The 18,483-nt window shown below is 39.6% G+C and overlaps 1 protein-coding gene across 7 annotated transcripts in view; it reads left to right on the top strand.

The window, feature by feature from the left end:
- The window catches only part of LOC130906104 (disks large homolog 4), a 163,394-nt gene extending 145,197 nt beyond the window's left edge, over nucleotides 1-18,197 (top strand). For 6 of the 7 annotated variants that reach the window (XM_057820045.1, XM_057820047.1, XM_057820044.1 and 3 more), the window contains 9 exons: nucleotides 4,640-4,816; nucleotides 5,032-5,074; nucleotides 5,159-5,189; nucleotides 5,321-5,368; nucleotides 5,480-5,581; nucleotides 5,702-5,874; nucleotides 11,962-12,074; nucleotides 12,173-12,264; nucleotides 12,761-18,196. In XM_057820045.1, coding sequence (XP_057676028.1) covers nucleotides 4,640-4,816; nucleotides 5,032-5,074; nucleotides 5,159-5,189; nucleotides 5,321-5,368; nucleotides 5,480-5,581; nucleotides 5,702-5,874; nucleotides 11,962-12,074; nucleotides 12,173-12,264; nucleotides 12,761-12,867 — 886 coding nt within the window. In that variant the 3' untranslated portion in view covers nucleotides 12,868-18,196. Of the gene's footprint in view, nucleotides 1-4,639; nucleotides 4,817-5,031; nucleotides 5,075-5,158; nucleotides 5,190-5,320; nucleotides 5,369-5,479; nucleotides 5,582-5,701; nucleotides 5,875-11,961; nucleotides 12,075-12,172; nucleotides 12,265-12,760 lie in introns of all 7 variants that reach the window. The other variant, XM_057820043.1, reaches the window with a different exon arrangement.
- Nucleotides 18,198-18,483: the final 286 nt, after the last annotated feature.

Genomic DNA, 18,483 nt, shown 5'->3' with positions numbered 1-18,483 from the left:
GACAGTCGCTGTTTTTAAAGAGTTCACTGTAAGGCGATATTACCAAAAAAGACACGCTAACATGTTTGACAAGATTACTGGGAAGATACATAGCGAGACATTGAGGTAACTTGAAGCTAGTTTAATTTTACAGCAGTAGTATTTCACAAGAGCCCGAGAGTTGAAAGAGAACGCCACAAAGGCTAGTTGCGGGATTGTTGAAATTATTCATAAAAAAAAAAACTAATAAAGCAAATGTGACATTTATAGCTTGCTAAAATTTGCTTAAATATATTGTTCTACGTAAAGGACGTCAGCCAAGGTCGGCCCCCCACATTTTTACCACACCAAATCTGGCCCACTTTGCAAAAAGTTTGGACACCCCTGGTCTACGTGCTTATGCTGTTGAAAAAATCATCACAACAAACCTCTGTTTTTCTTCACGTTTAAGCTCTCTTCTTTCCTCTGACCCGGAGGGCTTTTGTCTTTTCATGAAATTGACTTGTCACCATAACGTTGCTCAATTGCGGAGGCTAAAAATAGCACCTTCAGGTAGCTTGCTGGTCTGCTGGGTGGTGAGTGAGACTACGGTCTGTGGTGAAATTATCGCATCACAGGAAAAAGTGAAACGGGCAGAAGGCGCACTAGAAGAATGATTTCATTATTATTTAAAGACTTATTATGAACGGTTTTGTTGTTCTTTTGGTTTATTGTTTTGTATAATTTTTTGAATACTGCTATCATCAAATATTATTTGAATATTTCTCTTGACGCCCTTTTGGACGCTGCTGCGAGTTGCCTAGCTCGCCTAAGGGGCGGCATGGGTCTGGAAACAAGACACGCGTTTGATAGAAAAGACATTTCCTTCAACAATACAAGGCAAAATCCCAAACAGATATATTTTTAGAATTTATACTTCGAATGAATTCTAGTGGATTATGTCATTTTCCTCCTTCGTTTACTATAGTGTGTCGGCATTATAATCATACGCTGACTCAAATCATTTGATTGCCTCAAGGAAGAACCATTTAATCAGTGGACTGGTAGTCATTATCATGAGCATTCAAAGCTCCGGGATGGGATTGTAATTAACAGCTCAAATGCGCTGAAATAAATGGCATTCAGGGTATGCTTGTCTTGAACAAAACAGGGTTTTGGTGTCTTTAGATCAAAATTTTAATTTCAAGTTATTCCGAATAGTGACCCAAGACTTAATTGTGGACAGTAATACAATTTTTTTTAAATCACAGCTTTGAGAATAATACCACCAAAAGCCATCACAGCAACCCAAAATTATTCGGGTGTTTAAGTGTCCAAAGAGACTTATTAGATTTGAACAGAAGAATGGTTCTCATCTTAACAGTATTGTGGACTTGATGATGTCATACCGCTGCTTAAAAAAACTCTCAGAATTGCGATTCAAATATTGGAACACAATTAAAGGCGCACAATGTAGGATTTGAACTCACACTACATTACATTAAAGCACCACGAGGTAACTTTTCAGTTTTGGTCGATTTTTGCAAGGCCGGTGGACAAAAGCGGTAATGTTTTGCCTTAAGGAAGACTGCGTTTCCAATCAAGACCAGCACACACCCGCACAGTGTGTTAAAATCATGATCTCCTGGTCGTGTTGATGGATTAAATGACATTTCTGTTTCCATCGGCTGTGTGAAGGATCAAGAGTAATAGGGTAATGAATCCAGTTGTGGCTAAACAATAGCATATGACTGTTAGCAACCGTGTGGCTTTGTGTGGTTACCCCCCCCCCACATTAAAGCGGGAAGTGACGTATGCCGTAAAGCTGTCAGCACATTTGTAGGTTTTTTCGTGTGGCACGGTTCCTGCCACCATCCTCAATGTTAATTAGGATGGAGCCGATGAAAGTCATACAGACCCCCTCAAGATATAAAAGAAGTGTCATTCAACTAGTTGCCTGTTGACGTATCATCACAAATGTTATGAAAAGATTTTATAAAGGTTGAAAAGTTACGTAGTGTATCTTAAATGAAACATGTTTTTTGGAAACACTTCTAAAACGGATCTCCATGGCTAAGTGAAGATATTCCTCTTTTAAAAGATTATTTATGCGTCACATATTTGTTCCTGTTGCCGTGTTCATCATCAGCCAATTACGCGACCAGTTTCCAGTCTCCGTCTAGGTTGCTGCAGTTTGCCACCTAAACTAAGACTCCGCCAGCTTTGTCAAACAGTCTGAATTATGTCTACCACTCAAGAAAAAAAAAAAAACTTCATTACGAATCTCAAAGGATTCAACACAACAAGCTAAGCAAAACAAGGATATGCATTCATTTGGCGTGGTTGTGCATGTTATTTAGATACATTGACTGGTCCTGTTATTTAGCATGATCCTGTGATGGAAATTTAAGTCCACGCTCTTTAATCTATTTCTGCAACGATTAATCGATTAACTCGAGTAATTCGATTAGGAAAACGCTTCAAATCAAATTTTGCTGCTTTGATGATTCGTTTAATTAGTGATGCTGTAACGATTTGTTTTGAAAGTGTTGCATTTAGTTTTATTGATTTGAGGGGAAGTGCTGCCATCTAGCGGCAACAGTGAATAGCTCGGTTAACATGGCTGAATCCAGCTGCTCCCTGTTAAGACCAACGTAAGGCATGTTTTTGTTTGAGCTTATATGTTTATGGTTTATTCATTCGTCATTTAGTTTAGAAGTATATTTACCTGTTTTTTTGTGGGAGTTTGAGTTAGGACGATTTATAAAAAGCAGTGTTAAACAAAAAATGTTAGCATTTTATAACATTTAGGCTAGCGTACTTTTGCTATGCAAGTAAGCCAATTGTTCTTTTGTTGTACTTAGATCCTCACTAATTTTTTTTTAAATCGTTTGAGGCTAAGCTCAGGTATTTTAATTTCGATTGATTACCTAATTGTCTCGATGAGAAGATTTGTCTTATGTGCATCATGGCTCGGTCAAAAGAGCTGTCAATCGACAGTCAGAAAAGTTGTCTACAAATGGAGAGAGTATGGCACTGTTGTTTCTCTCCTAAGGAGTGGCTATCCACCAAAGATGACGCCAAGAGTTGAGCGCAGAATAATCAGATAGGTAAAAAAATAAACCTAGCGTGTCTGCTAAAGACTTACAAAAATTACAGGCACAGTCCAGTATATCCGTGCACACATCAACTACTATATGTATGTAATATATGTATGCATGTATATGGGAGTAACACACAACGTCATAGGTGGAGGAAAAATGGAACAGCTCACCAAAAATTACAGGCACAGTCCAGTATATCCGTGCACACATCAACTACTATATGTATGTAATATATGTATGCATGTATATGGGAGTAACACACAACGTCATAGGTGGAGGAAAAATGGAACAGCTCGCCAACATCAACACCTCATCCCCACCGTGAAGCACGGTGGAAGGAGCATCATGATTTGGGGCTGTTTTGCTGCCGCAGGGCCTGGACAACTTTCAATCATTAATGGAAGAATGAATTCAAAGTTTATCAGGATGTTTTGCAGGAAAACCTGAGGCTGTCTGTCAGACGGTTGAAGCTAAAAAGAGGATGAATGCTGCAACAAGATAATGATGCAAAACACAGAAGTAAATCAACTTCGGAATTGTTTCAGAAGAACAAAATACACGTTCTGGAGTGGCCAAGTCAAAGTCCAGACTTGAACCCAATTGAGAGATGCTGTGGCATGACCTAAAGACAGCGATTCATGCCAGACATCCCAGGAATCTGGCTTAACTCTAGCAGTTTTGTAGAGAAGAATGGGCCAAGATTAGTCCTGATCGGTGTGCCAGACTGATCTGAAGTTACAGGAATTGTCTGTGTGGGGACTATTTTTTGAGAAATAGCCACCGAGAGGCTTAGAAGGCTCTGGGTTTCTTGACTCGTTGAATCATTCAACATAAACTGAACCTAAAGTTTAAGGTGTTTATTCCGACTCAAAATTCAAACAATACTACTTGTGGTTTCTAAATCAAATAAACAGAACTAAACAATAATGTGCAGCAGTGAAACAACGGTCAACAGAAAATATGCCTTGAGCCAGCTAAGCCCCTCGCTCTGTGTGTTCAACTGACTTGGCTCCTTCTGACAGCCCAATTTGAAGTAGGCATAACAGCTGAAATGTGTCAAAGGCTGATTACCTAAAACCAAGCCCACACCTACCAATTAGAAACCAGAGTAGACAGTCAAATACTAAGCAAAGGAAGATAACCAGGCTCCTAAACAAAAGAAATAGTTTAACATAGTCAAAATCAACACTAATAGACACTATGGCTCATACAGTCTGGTTGAAGTTATTGCTGCCAAAGGGGTGCCACAAAATATTAAATGTGATAATTCACTTACTTATTTTCCTCCTTCTGTCATTGTTTGCATACTATCCTCATTAAAATATAAAAACCTATAAATGTTTGGGTGGTTTTAGTTAAAGCAGACACTGTTTTTTCATCTGTGTGATTTAGAAAAAGATCAGATCATATTTGATGGGTGATTTTATGCAGAAATGTGAGAAATTCCAAAAGGTTCATATACTTTTTCATACCACTGTATTTATGGCAGGTGTCATGTCACGATGATAAAAGTCTGATGACAGCGCTGTGATAAGCATTCACATAAAGTGTAAGCACCAATTCTTGGATGTTTCCAGGGCTCTGTTTGATTATGACAAGACAGCGGACTGTGGCTTCCTCAGTCAGGCGCTCGGCTTCAGGTTTGGTGACGTTCTCCATGTGTTAGACTGCGGGGATGAGGAATGGTGGCAGGCGCGGAAGGTCAGCCCCCAGAACGAGGCGGAGGAGGTTGGCTTCATTCCCAGCAAGCATAGGTCAGACGCACACTTGGCCGGCCGGTAATAAGACAAAATATAAACACTATCTTTCTGCCTGCTGACATTCAACCAAAGATTATAGGTTGTTTAAGAAATTAAAAGGGGCATTTGCTTCTACTTTATAGCCAAGATGATTTATTTATAATGTGTTAATCACACACTTTCTCAATTTCTGCTTTTATTTGTTTTTTTTTATATGCTTCCCTCCGCAGGGTGGAAAGAAAAGAATGGTCGCGTGTCAACACCAAAGAGAGGGTAGGTCTATAAAGTTCATCAACTGAAACTGACTCATCTGAACCATCTCCTAGTGTGTAAAACTTTAATTTGTTTTCCATGAAGGATCACGGGCGAGACACTTTGGGAACACAAGGTAATGATCGAGCTTTCTTTTCTGTGGATTTGAAAAGGCCAATATTGTAATTCAAACATGCCGACACCAACCTGAATGTCATACGATGGCAAAAAGAAATCTGGCTAATTGCTTCCCTGATCTGACACCAGGGAGAGATAAAACATCGCACAGTTATGAGACCGTCACCCAAGTGGAAGGTAAGGCCATAAACAATTATGTCAAGTCAATTTCCTCAGGCCATAAAAGTGGATTTTTATTTTCATTTCCCATAAATGCTGAGTGTAAACGCTCACTTCTCTCTTCATTAGTTCACTATGCGAGGCCCATCATCATTCTGGGTCCTGTGAAGGACAGGATAAACGACGACCTTTTGTCTGAGTTCCCTGATAAGTTCGGCTCGTGTGTTCCTCGTAAGTAATTGCGCTGTCAGTCACTGCCGCAGAGCTCCGCTGCTATTTTCAGGCGATTTCTGCATGAGGCCAAGATGTAATCTCTATCACTGTGAGATTTTGTTTTTGCTCTGTTAACAGACACCACGCGGCCCAAACGTGAGTATGAAGTGGATGGGCGGGACTACCACTTTGTGTCTTCGAGGGAACAGATGGAGAAAGACATCCAGAGCCATCGCTTCATCGAAGCAGGCCAATACAACAGTCATCTGTATGGCACCAGTGTCCAGAGTGTCCGTGAGGTGGCTGAACAGGTGTGCAGCAAGCAAAAATAATGATCATAATAACTCAATTTCAAGAGATTAGTGACGTAAAGGAAGCTCTAGCTTTTCATTGTCTGCGAGGTATACAATCTAGATCAGGGGTCGGGAATGTTTTTGACTGAGAGAGCCAAAACACCCAACATATTTAAAATGTGATTCTAGGAGAGTCATACAGAGTGTTTGTGTCTATGTATGTGTGTGTGTGTGTACATATTACAGTGGGGCAAATAAGTATTTAGTCAACCACTAATTGTGCAAGTTCTCCCACTTGAAAATATTAGCGAGGCCTATAATTGTCAACATGGGTAAACCTCAACTATGAGAGAGAGAATGTGGAAAAAAAAACAGAAAATCACATTTTTTAATTTCAAAAGAATTTATTTGCAAATCATGGTGGAAAATAAGTATTTGGTCAATACCAAAAGTTCATCTCAATATTTTGTTATCTACCCTTTGTTGGCAATAACGAAGGCCAAACGTTTTCTGTAACTCTTCACAAGCTTTTCACACACTGTTGCTGGTATTTTGGCCCCTTCCTCCATGCAGATCTCCTCTAGAGCAGTGATGTGTTGGGGCTGTCGTTGGGCAACACGGACTTTCAACTCCCTCCACAGATTTTCTATGGGGTTGAGATCTGCAGACTGGCTAGGCCACTCCAGGACCTTGAAATGCTTCTTAAGAAGCCACTCCTTTGTTGCCCTGGCTGTGTGTTTGGGATCATTGTCATGCTGAAAGACCCAGCCACGTCTCATCTTCAATGCCCTTGCTGATGGAAGGAGATTTTCCCTCAAAATCTCTTGATACGTGGCCCCATTCATTCTTTCCTTTACACAGATCAGTCGTCCTGGTCGCTTTGCAGAAAAACAGCCCCAAAGCATGATGTTTCCACCCCCACGCTTCACAGTGGGTATGGTGTTCTTCGGATGCGATTCAGTATTCTTTCTCCTCCAAACACGAGAACCTGTGTTTCTACCAAAAAGTTTTATTTTGGTTTCATCTGACCATAACACATTCTCCCAGTCCTCTTCTGGATCATCCAAATGCTCTCTAGCGAACCGCAGACGGGCCTGGACGTGTACTGGCTTCAGCAGGGGGACACGTCTGGCAGTGCAGGATTTGAGTCCCTGGTGGCGCATTGTGTTACTGATAGTAGCCTTTGTTACTGTGGTCCCAGCTCTCTGTAGGTCATTCACTAGGTTCCCCCCCTGTGGTTCTGGGATTTTTGCTCACCGTTCTTGTTATCATTTTAACGCCACGGGGTGAGATCTTGCATGGAACCCCAGATCGAGGGAGATTATCAGTGGGCTTGTATGTCTTCCATTTTTTAATTATTGCTCCCACAGTTGATTTCTTTACACCAAGCGTTTTACCTATTGCAGATTCAGTCTTCCCAGCCTGGTGCAGGTCTACAATTTTGTTTCTGGTGCCCTTCCACAGCTCTTTGGTCTTGGCCAAAGTGGAGTTTGGAGTGTGACTGACTGAGTTGTGGACAGGTGTATTATATACCGATAATGTGTTAAAACAGGTGCCATTAATACAGGTAACGAGTGGAGCCTCGTTAGACCTCGTTATAAGAAGTTAGACCTCTTTGACAGCCAGAAATCTTGCTTGTTTGTAGGTGACCAAATACTTATTTTCCACTCTAATTTGGAAATAAATTCTTTAAAAATCAAACAATGTGATTTTCTGTTTTTTCACATTCTGTCTCTCATAGTTGAGGTTTACCCATGTTGACAATTACGGGCTTCTGTAATCTTTTTAAGTAGGAGAACTTGCACAATTGGTGGTTGACTAAATACTTGTTTGCCCCACTCTATATAGTCGCCGAGTTGTGACTGATAAAAATCTTGAGAAAACAACATTGAAAGCCTAACATCGTCACTTGAGTGACAATCGTTGCTCATTTGCTCATTCACCACTTCGAAATAAACAAACAGAAACATGTTGCGTACTGTATATTACCGTATTGGCCGGAATATAAGGCCCTGACTATCAGACGACCCCCTCTTTTTCAAGACTCATGTTTGAAAAAAGACTTTTTGAACACCAAATTAATTTAAAAAAAATAATAATAATTACAGTACATCCGAAACAAATGATTATAACAATATATTTGAGAGAAAAAGCATGTTATTTTGCCTCCTCAAATCTTAATATCTGAACATTTAAATATGTAAACTAAAGTCCAATCACATTCGTAAATGAATAGCTTCTGGTTTTTGAAATGTAAATAAACCAGTCTAATGTGATAAAACAACAAAATCGCAATAACTGCATTAACCATCAAAGTGAAGTCTAACTGTAACTGTAGTCTTGAAACAAATCTGAATAGGAAAAACATTGCAATAAAATAATGCAAACTGGTTAAACTAAAAAGAGTAGCTGAGATCTGTCATGACAGAACATCGCTTCAATGGTATCTGGCGCCATCTAGCGTCGTGAATGGGGAGAGTAGCTGAGATCTGTCATGACAGAACATCGCTTCAATGATATCTGGCGCCATCTAGCGTCATGAATGGATACAATGTCTAGACCGCGAATATAAGACGACCCCCTCTTTTTCAATGCAAAAAAACACCGTCTTATATTCGGGCCAATACGGTAGTATATTGTGTTGCCTCTATTTCCTGGATGTGGAAACCAGAACCAGGTGGATGTGAGCATCACATTGGCCGAGAAAGGTGGAGCCTTTCAAGGTAGCCGTTTTGTGAGTCTCACTCGCCTGGAAGTGACGACAATTTGACAGGCGAAAAAGTAATAAAAATGAAAGTGATCACCTGCTTGTCTTACTTGGGGTACCCTTAGATTTCACTATCAGTTGACGGGACACGGGGCTCGAGGCCGATCAGTAGGGGGCCTTTTTTCACAAACTTATAATTCACATTTTTTCAAAACCAAAGCCGCTAGCAACCTAAAACCAAAACAGGCACCTCCCTTAGGCATATATGAGTCTCAATGAGCAGCGACATAAAAAATAATTTTAAGCCGTTCCCTAATAAGATCCCGATTATTTTTTTTTATACAAGTATAACAAAAATCACCAAATGCTGAGATAATATTTTCAGCATCAATAGCAATACTTAACATGTCATATAACTTTTTGCCCGAAATAGCGACTTACGTTTTGTTTTATTTAGTGCATTTAGTTTTCAACAGCTAATAAAATCACTCGATTTTCACATCAGAAACCTCATACTTGAGGAAAGCATGCAGAACCATCTTAATTTTACTCAACAAAAGCAAAATTAGCATTTTTCTATATACAATCACAATTTATTTCGGTTGAATTCCGATCTTACTATTGCCTCAGCACGTCTTGCAGGGTATCTGGCCTTCGTCGTTTTTAAATTGAAATGGTACATAAAATAAAACACGTAAAATGCGAATTTTGTTTTGTATGGACGCAGAAATGTCTAAATTACTCATTTTTTGCCAAAAAAACAGGCAGTTGGCTGAAAATTACCTGATCATTTGAACATGAAGTTACGCTTGTGTATGGATGCAATATTGCGGCCATCACAAAACGATGAGCTTTTTAAGTTGAAAGTTCTTGTAAATAAATGTGTAAATCCCAGAATGTCTATAGATATGAACGTAAAACAGTCTAGAATCTTGGTTAAAAGCAAAAAATTTTGCAGTTATCATTCATTTTGCATAAATATTTCAAGCTAAAGTTACGCTAATTTTTTCCATTCATTTTTCTCGTGTTTCAAAATGCATGCATGGTGCTATTTAATAATGACCTTGAATCCTTGACCAAATCACTCTTGAGACACTCCTGCCTGCTTGTAAGCAGTAAAACTTTTGTCTTTTTCACCTAAATCCGGCGTCTAAACGCAGCGTGTGTTTGAGGTTATAGCAGTGAAGCTGTACAACGTTCTGCCTGGCCCGGGCCCTCACGGGAAGGCATGGCACAATTTCTGTAGTAGCTGTCTAGTCAACTGATGGTGAAGTCTATGGGGTACCACGTTTAATTTTCCCCTACGTGTTTTTACATGCTCCTATACCAGTGGTTCTTAACCTTGCTAAAGGTACCAAACCCTACAAGTTTCACATTTGGATTCACCGAACCCTTTGGAATTTGATAGTAAAGCGTTTTTTTTTTCCCCCTAATTCAAAACCGATTTATGTCTAAGCTAGCAAGCTAATAATTTAGCAATTCCCGTTCAAATTCTTCTCATTTTGGCAGCATGTTTTATAAACGGGTCCAAATTATAGACCACGCTGCCCATTGGTCTGTTGTATTCCCTCATACCAAGTGCGAGTCGACCTTCCACTGAGCAAACCAGTTCCTGCTCCCATCAGATCGAGGAATAGCAGTTAAAAGAAATGTATTAAGCCTGTAAATTGGGAACAAACCAGTCCAATACCTGTTCTAAGAAGCCTCTTTGCTTAGAAGCCTCTTTGCCTAGATTTATTCAGTGTACGAAAATGGGGGTCTGAGGTTCTTGATCTTTGCTGAACCTCTTGGACTTACTCACCGAACCCCTGGGGTTCGATTCGAGTGGAGACTTAACGCCCGAGACGAGCTCTGTAATGCCCATCTCCATGCAATCCACGACGAGAGGACCACCAATGGACACCGAATTGAAGTATATCATTGCGATATGAGTTTGAAATGTCCAAGATCAATGTGTGATTCAGCTCATCACAGCTCGTTTATGCTGGTTCCACATTTAAGATGACGGGTTGGCCGAGAGCCAGACGGCCTCCTCAAAAGAGCCATCGGTTCTTGACCCCCGATCTAGATCAACAGTTGAAGTTTCTCTAGTTTTAACATATCATTTTTGGCTAAAAATTGTATGAATTATCAGGGCATCCGAAGGGTGGTGTCTGAAAAATTCTTATATTCAGTAATTTAAATTTAAGGCTTTAAAATGTCTACAATATTCCTAAAATGTTATAAAAGGTCTTAAATACAATTTTGCAAGGTCTTAAAAATCTATTTACCGTAATTTTCAGACTATAAGCTGCTACTTTTTTCCCTCATTTTGAATCCTGCAGCTTATAGTCTAGTGCGGCTTATTTGTTGATTTATTTGGGTTAATAGGTAACACTTTGACAACGGTTTCATAAGACTGCCATAAAACCGTCATAATTATGACATGATTATGAAAATGTTATGGCCGTTAATGAATGCTTATGACAGATGTCATTAAGTATCATCTGGCAAATTATGTCACCAACACTCCATATACTGTATGTCCAGCTCGGATCTTTTGATTTTATTCAAAAGTGAGATAATTTGCCGGATGACACAAAATGACATCTGTCATGATGTCATTAATGCTCATGGCAGTGTCATTTCATAACTATGATGGTCTTGTGAGTTTTATGGTGCCACTGTCAAATAAAGTTTTAACAAATGCCAGAGCTCGCAATTCATGAAAAAACTGGAAGAGTAACTGAAGAAATAATTAGCGCAGAACATGGATTTTGATTATTATTTAATATTTGTAGTGCTGCGATGCATGCTAGGAGGCACGTTGGACGACAACAGTGTTGACAGCAGGTGGCAGCAGAAGATGACTGTCTCCCCCAAAGGAGTAGTGATGGCCAAATGAGGCTTCTTGAAGCAATGAAGCTTTGCAGCCAATTGGTTCAAAGCTTTATGGTGGCTCATTTGGTCTTAGGACAGTCTTATGATACCGCTGTCAAATAAAGTGTTACCGGTTAATATATTTTGGTGTAAATATTAAAATATCCCATAATACAGTAAGGTCAGCTGCGGCTTATTGTCCAGTGCGGCTTATCTATGAACAAATGCTATTTTCGTGTCAAATTTGGTGGGTGGCGGCTTATAGTCAGGTGCGCCTTATAGTCCAGAAATTACGGTACTTTACAAACTATTACTACTACTACTACCCCGAGTACTTCGTGCTCATTCGTATCACAGTGTGAAAGAGCTAGGAATAAATTCGTATACTTTGCAAGTAATTCCGTACCTGTACGTTTTTTGTCGGTATCGATTCAACATGGGTCTTAAATTTGATTGATTATGGTCTTAAGTCTTAAATTTGGCTTCTTGAACCCTTCAGAGACCCTCATTATTATACTTACACCTATTTGTGCACGCAGCAAGGGAAACACTGTATTCTGGACGTGTCAGCCAACGCTGTACGACGACTACAAGCTGCTCAACTCCATCCTATTGCCATCTTTGTGCGGCCCAAGTCATTGGAGAATGTCCTGTATGTAGCCTAAAACTATTTGTGAAATGAATATTATTACCCGCGTGTTTTCTTTGGAAATAAACTACTGTAACGGATCATTTTGTTTACGTGAACAGAGAGATTAACACTCGCCTGACGGAAGAACAGGCCAGGAAAGGAATGGACCGAGCCCTCAAGCTAGAACAGGACTTCATCGAGTGTTTCTCAGGTAAGAAGAATCATATGATAACAATGAAATTTCTGTGCGTGACTTTCATGCTTACCGGGGAATTTGGGTTACGGCAGCACCAGATGGTAAACGTGAGCTTAAGCATCTGCATTTGCACCCCGCTGCACATTTAGTCATAAAATTGCTCTATTTAATGCTAGAGAGATTTTCAATACAGATTTTAGTACGTTTCCATTTCAATGCGCAAGCTTATTTGATCACTCCAGATGGCCGTACTACACTTTCTTTTTAATTCCCGCCAACAATTGTGAAAACATGTACCTTTTGCAACAAAGAACGTCACATTAGCATTTTGGGTGCTTGACTTTGGAGAAGCCTCAGCATGTTTTAACATTTAAGAGACATTTCCAGGGCAAATAAGAGCAGTTGGAGGAATATAAATGAGGCTGCGCACCTTCAAGAAACCAATAGCGTCTGCACTTGGTTTGCAAATCTTGAGCCTAATTTTGTTTTCCTCTCCTTCCTTCTCCTGCAGCTGTCGTGGAAGGGGATAGCTTTGAAGAGGTCTATCACAAAGTAAAGACAGTGATCGAGGAGCAATCAGGGCCTTACATTTGGATTCCTACCCGAGAAAGGCTGTGATGCCCTCCCTCTCTGCGTATCATCTACCGACTCACACAACCCTTCACCGCCGAGCAAGCCTCGCCTCCTGGGCCGTCCTCCAGAAAAGTCAGTGCTTCAAAGAAGAAGACGGATGACAAAACCACAGGAAGTGACAGTGGGATGATACCAGAAAAAAAACTGACAGACGCTGATGTGTAATTAGACTGAAACTGACTTTAATTAGTATTCCACTTTCACGAGGCGGGGCTTAGTTCTGAGGCCACTTTCACACTTGCCATTAACTCATTCAGTGCCATTGCCGGTGATAGACATCCAAGAGAGAGGACAGGAAAGACATGGGTATGACAGGGCAGGGTGAGTGTGACATTTTAACTCATTGGCTGCAATTGACAGCGACAGATGTTGAATCCGTTTCGACGTAATTGGACGTCTGTCTCCGTCGGTCAGTTAAAAAGCCATTTCACCCAAAACTGGGGACACAGATGTCTTAACGTTGGTTATTGGCGTGAATTCTCTTGCGTGCGTTCAGGAGCCACCTCAGTTTTGCTCCCTTAATATCAAGCCGAGTGAAACTTTCCCTGCGTACGCTTGGATCGGAATTCCAGATGCATTTTGATGTCAAGTGTGAACTGATTCATATCTCATCTAGTCTTGAAACAGTCTGGAGATAAATCAGGTTTGGGAGATTTAAAGGCAGTACAGGGTGACAGGGATGGAACCCAAGCTAGTTTGAAACTTACACCTGTGATGAAGGTGCTCTTTTTTTGTAACCCATCAACTCTGCCTTGTTTCAGGAATGAAAATAAGTGGAGGGCGGTCAAGGTCAACTGAGAACAGGGTGCCCAGATCCTGCTGAGAGCCTCAAGACCACAAGTCTTCTATGGGCTAATCATTTTTTTCTTGGCTCTGAGGGTAAATAAGGAAAACACAGCCTCTGTGACACTGATCATAAACATTACAAGGCACTATATAGTAAAAAAATGATTATAATGAAGGCGAAAAAATTGAATATGCATTGTGCATGCATCCTCAAAGACAATGGAAGGACAGGACACAAAACATTGAAAGCTGTAAGGAAAAATCCTTTATAAAGGGTAAGTTAGGTAGAGTGTGGGCAAGTTTCTAAGCATGTCTCGCGATGAAGAAGAGAGACACGGTAACTTGTGTGCAGACCAGAAATTATCGACATACATTTAGCCTCTTATGCACACACTCCCACGCACGTCCTCACACTCGTGCACCCAGAAACTTGTATCATTGTAACCTCAGCTGTAACTTATCACACCCCTGGACAAGGGTGACGGGGGTCTTTTCTGACCTTTGTCTGGTCACAAACCTGGATGAATGTTATCACTCTCTGGGCACAAACAACAGAGCTTGAACACAACCATCACTCTTCCGAAACAGTCCCTCAGCCACAGACATTCACACTGTCTCCTATAGTGGCTGTACTAAAAGCCATGGTGTCATTGTGTTGGTGTGAGCGCATGTGTGTGCGTATGTGGGAGGTGTAGATCTACTTTTACTCTCTTGCTTCCAGTTCTACTCTGCTTTCTCCCTCTTGCGACCATACACATTAACGCTAAGTCACAAATAAATGAATAAATGGTCGATATATATATATTATATATATATAAAACAATATAATATATATATATAATGATTAGAAATATATACACATATATCTTTTTTATGACAATTTCTTACAGGACTATAGTCTGTATACAAAAAAAAAAGAATCTTCAAACACGTTGATACCTTTATTTAAATTTGCAGTTTGGTTTGTGGTATATATTCACACTCAATAAAAACAAAACTAGACATGTCAGGCATGCAGTGAAGAAAATAAGTATTTGAACACCCTGCTATTTTGCAAGTTCTCCCACTTAGAAATCATGGAAGGGTCTGAAATTTTCATCGTAAGTGCATGTCCACTGGGAGAGTTAATCTAAAAAGAAAAATCCAGAAATCACTATGTATGATTTTTTTTTTTAACGATTTATTTGTGTGATAAAACTGCAAAAAAGTATTTGAACACTGAGAAAACGAATGTTAATATTTGGTACAGTAGCCTTTGTTTGCAGTTACAGAGGTTAAGGATTTCCTGTAGTTTTTCACCAGGTTCGTCAACAGGACTACTGCCTGTCAGCGCTGCAGTGATGTGTCTGCGCGACATTCCTTTTGGTGCATTCGATACAGCAACGCGACACTCCTGTTGGTGCTTTCGATACGGCAATGCGATGCTCCTCTTGGTCCGTTCAATACAGCAACGCGACGCTCCCATTGGTGGAGAAAAGTGAGCTTGACTCCTGTGCTGATTTACTGAAGCAACATTCCTCTGCCAATCTTTGCAAGCACTGCAATATTCATAATTATCTGTTATCTATAATTATCTATTTACACTGAAAACAAGGGAATTTAACTAGTTTTAAGGAGGCACGTTTTTGCAGTGTAGCTGCTCAGACACAGAACAGTTCTAATGTTTGAGTTTGATATACTGTCCTGCCATTGTAATTGTTCATTATGTGTTATTTATAGGGCTGTCAAACGATTAAAATTTTTAATCGAGTTAATTACTGCTTAAAAATTAATTAATCGTAATTAATCGCAATTCAAACCATCTATAAAATATGCCATATTTTTCTGTAAATTATATATATATTCTGTAAAATAAATTGTTGGAATGGAAAGATAAGACACAAGATGGATATATACATTCAACATACGGTATATAAGGACTGTAGTGGGCATTTTGAAACTACAAAAAAAAAGTACACAAGCATTGCATTAGCAACAACGTTAGCTTAGCACGCTATACAGGTTCACTAAACATTAAAAAAAAGCGTCTCATACAAAAAATATAACATTTCACTTACTAACATAATATGTACATTCTTTACAACAACCATACTTACGGACAAATCTTGTCCAAGGATCATATAAGCACAACATTACAACGTAGGCGTCAGCCCGAGACGTCATGCAGCCATATTGAACTGGCAAGAAAGCAATAAACCATGTCGCAAAGCGACCACAAGAGTTCGCTATTAGACAGCACAAAAAACCTTGCTGTAAAACTTACCAAAAGGCAGAATACTGTCTGACATGGGACAGTGCGGGACATGTGCGTTAATTGCGTCAAATATTTTAACGTGATTAATTTAAAAAACTAATGACCGCGTGTTAACGCGGTCATTTTGACAGCCCTAGTTATTTATTAACTCGCCCATGCCACAATTGTACCTTACCCAGACCAAAGTAGGGCTCTTCTTATGGACTCTCACATATAACATAGTACACATCTCATGAACAAGGAGATTTTGGTCTTTTCCATTTTAAGTGGGCCAAATCAATTAAATTAAAACTAAACTGATGAAAAATGCCGCTGTAATTTCATTCTTTAAATAAGCAATGTAACTGGCTCTGATCCAAGGTTTTGAACAGGCATGATACTGGTGTGAGGCCACCTGTACACATCTGATGTTGCTCACTGTGGTCCGCAGTGTGCTCAGGGAGCTTGTCTGTCTGCTCAGACACATGAAAAATTAGAGGGAACATTGCCCATGACTCCTCTGCATGATCCAAATGGTCATAGGAAAATTTACGACAGGCCTTGACATGTGCTGGTTTAAGCAGGGGAACCTTCCGTGCCATGCATGATTTCAAACCATGACGTCTTGGTGTATTACCAAGAGTAACCTTGGAAACGGTGGTCCCGGCTCTTTGTAGGTCATTGACCAACTCCTGTCGTGTAGTTCTAGGTGGATTCTTCACCTTTTTTTTTCGGATCATTGACACCCCCGAGGTGATATCTTACATAGGGCTCCACTCCGATTGAGATTGACCGTCATGTTTAGCTTCTTCCATTTTCTAATTATTGCTCCAACAGTGAACCTGTTTTTTCCAAGCTTCTTGGTATTGCTCCGTAGCCCATTCCAGCCTTGTGGAGGTGTACAAATTTGTATCTGCAGTCTTTGGACAGCTCTTTGGTCATGGCCATGTTACAAGTTTGAGTCTTACTGATTGTATGTGGTAGACAGGTGTCTTTATGCAGCTGCCGACCACAAATAAGTGCATCTGATTCAGAATAATACATGGAGTGGAGGTGGACTTCTAATAGGCGGACTAACAGGTCTTTCAGGGCCAGAATTCTAGCTGATAGACAGTTTTTCATACACTTATTTGCAGCTGTATCACACAAATAAATTGTTAAAAAATCATGCATTGTGATTTCTGGATTTTTCTTTTTTAGATTATCTCTCTCACAATGGACATGCACCTACGATGAAAATTTCAGACACCTCCATGATTTCTAATAGGGAGAACTTGCAAAATAGCAGGGTATTAAAATACTTATTTTCTTCACTGTATGTTGAAAACCAATGAAAACGCAGGAGAGAGGCACGCGTGCATTAAAGTGACATGTCAAAACTCTTTCATGCCACTGTAATATCCCCAATTGCTTTTAATTTATACTAGAAAAATAAGTAGTGTGCATATTTGTTCCAAGGAAAGCGGAAGATGTGCACACGACCCTGTGCAATATAGCGATGTTGTTATGCAATGAAGAAGGTTCTACGTGCGTCCAGATTTTAAAATTATTTATTGCACTGAAAGCATTTTATGACGGTTAAAAAAAAAGACTAAAAAAATGTGAAATGATTTCAAGGTTTTATGAGCATGTGTTTGTGTTTGGTTCTTTTTCATTTAACTGAATTCTAAGAGTGCAGGTAAAGTATTGATTGATCGGTCATATTTGTCGTTGATTTTTTGCTCACTGACTTCCTCCGGCTCACGGTGGAACAGATGGAACTCGTTCATGACGAATATACATTTATGTTTTGTTTATTTATTTGGAAGTGTCTGTATATTTTTATATTATTTTCCACATTGAGAGAGTTTTTGCAGTCTCGCTGTAAATATATGACGTCGTACCGGCTTTAGATTTAACTGTGGACGCTGCAGGATTGACGCAGGGTATTGAATCCAACAGCCCAGTTTACCAGCTCCAACATAGAAAACATCTGTATTCACACAGATACACACGAAACAAATATATTATAACTATCATCCAATCACATCCATTAATAGAATGTTTTCATTTTGTTTATTTGAGGGTTCCGTGTATTTCTAAATTGCTCTCAGCCATGCATACCATAGAGTGATATTCCTTATCAAAAGAAAGTATATTAATTTTTACAGAAAAGACTGATTATAACAAAGTTGACTGATGCAGAAAACTATATTTAACAATGACAATATCGAGCAAATTAAAATGTTCCAATTCCGTGAAGCGCTTGTTGTAAATTAGCTATGAAATAATAAAAATTAATTTAAAATGCTTTTGAAAAAGGACTCAGAAGCCTTTTTTTTTTTTTTTTTTAATGTTTGCTAGACAAATGTTGTGTACCGTAATCTGTGTTGGTGGTTGTAGGTGCGATAACGACCACAGGTGGGCGCACTTTCTCCATGTGTCATCCTGAGCTCTTGGTCCCCATCACTTCATTGCAGTCATCATTTTCTCTGAACAAAAGCACACACTTTCTGAATACGTAAAAGAATATTATTTATATATTTATTATACTATGTATCTAAGTTCATTATCACAGCTTTCGCATGAAGTTCTACTCATTC

Source organism: Corythoichthys intestinalis, chromosome 18, assembly GCF_030265065.1.
Source record: "Corythoichthys intestinalis isolate RoL2023-P3 chromosome 18, ASM3026506v1, whole genome shotgun sequence".
In the NCBI taxonomy this organism is placed as follows: Eukaryota; Metazoa; Chordata; class Actinopteri; order Syngnathiformes; family Syngnathidae; genus Corythoichthys; species Corythoichthys intestinalis.
The sequence above is the reverse complement of the archived record's forward strand: the minus strand, read 5'-3'. Positions and strand labels throughout refer to the sequence as shown.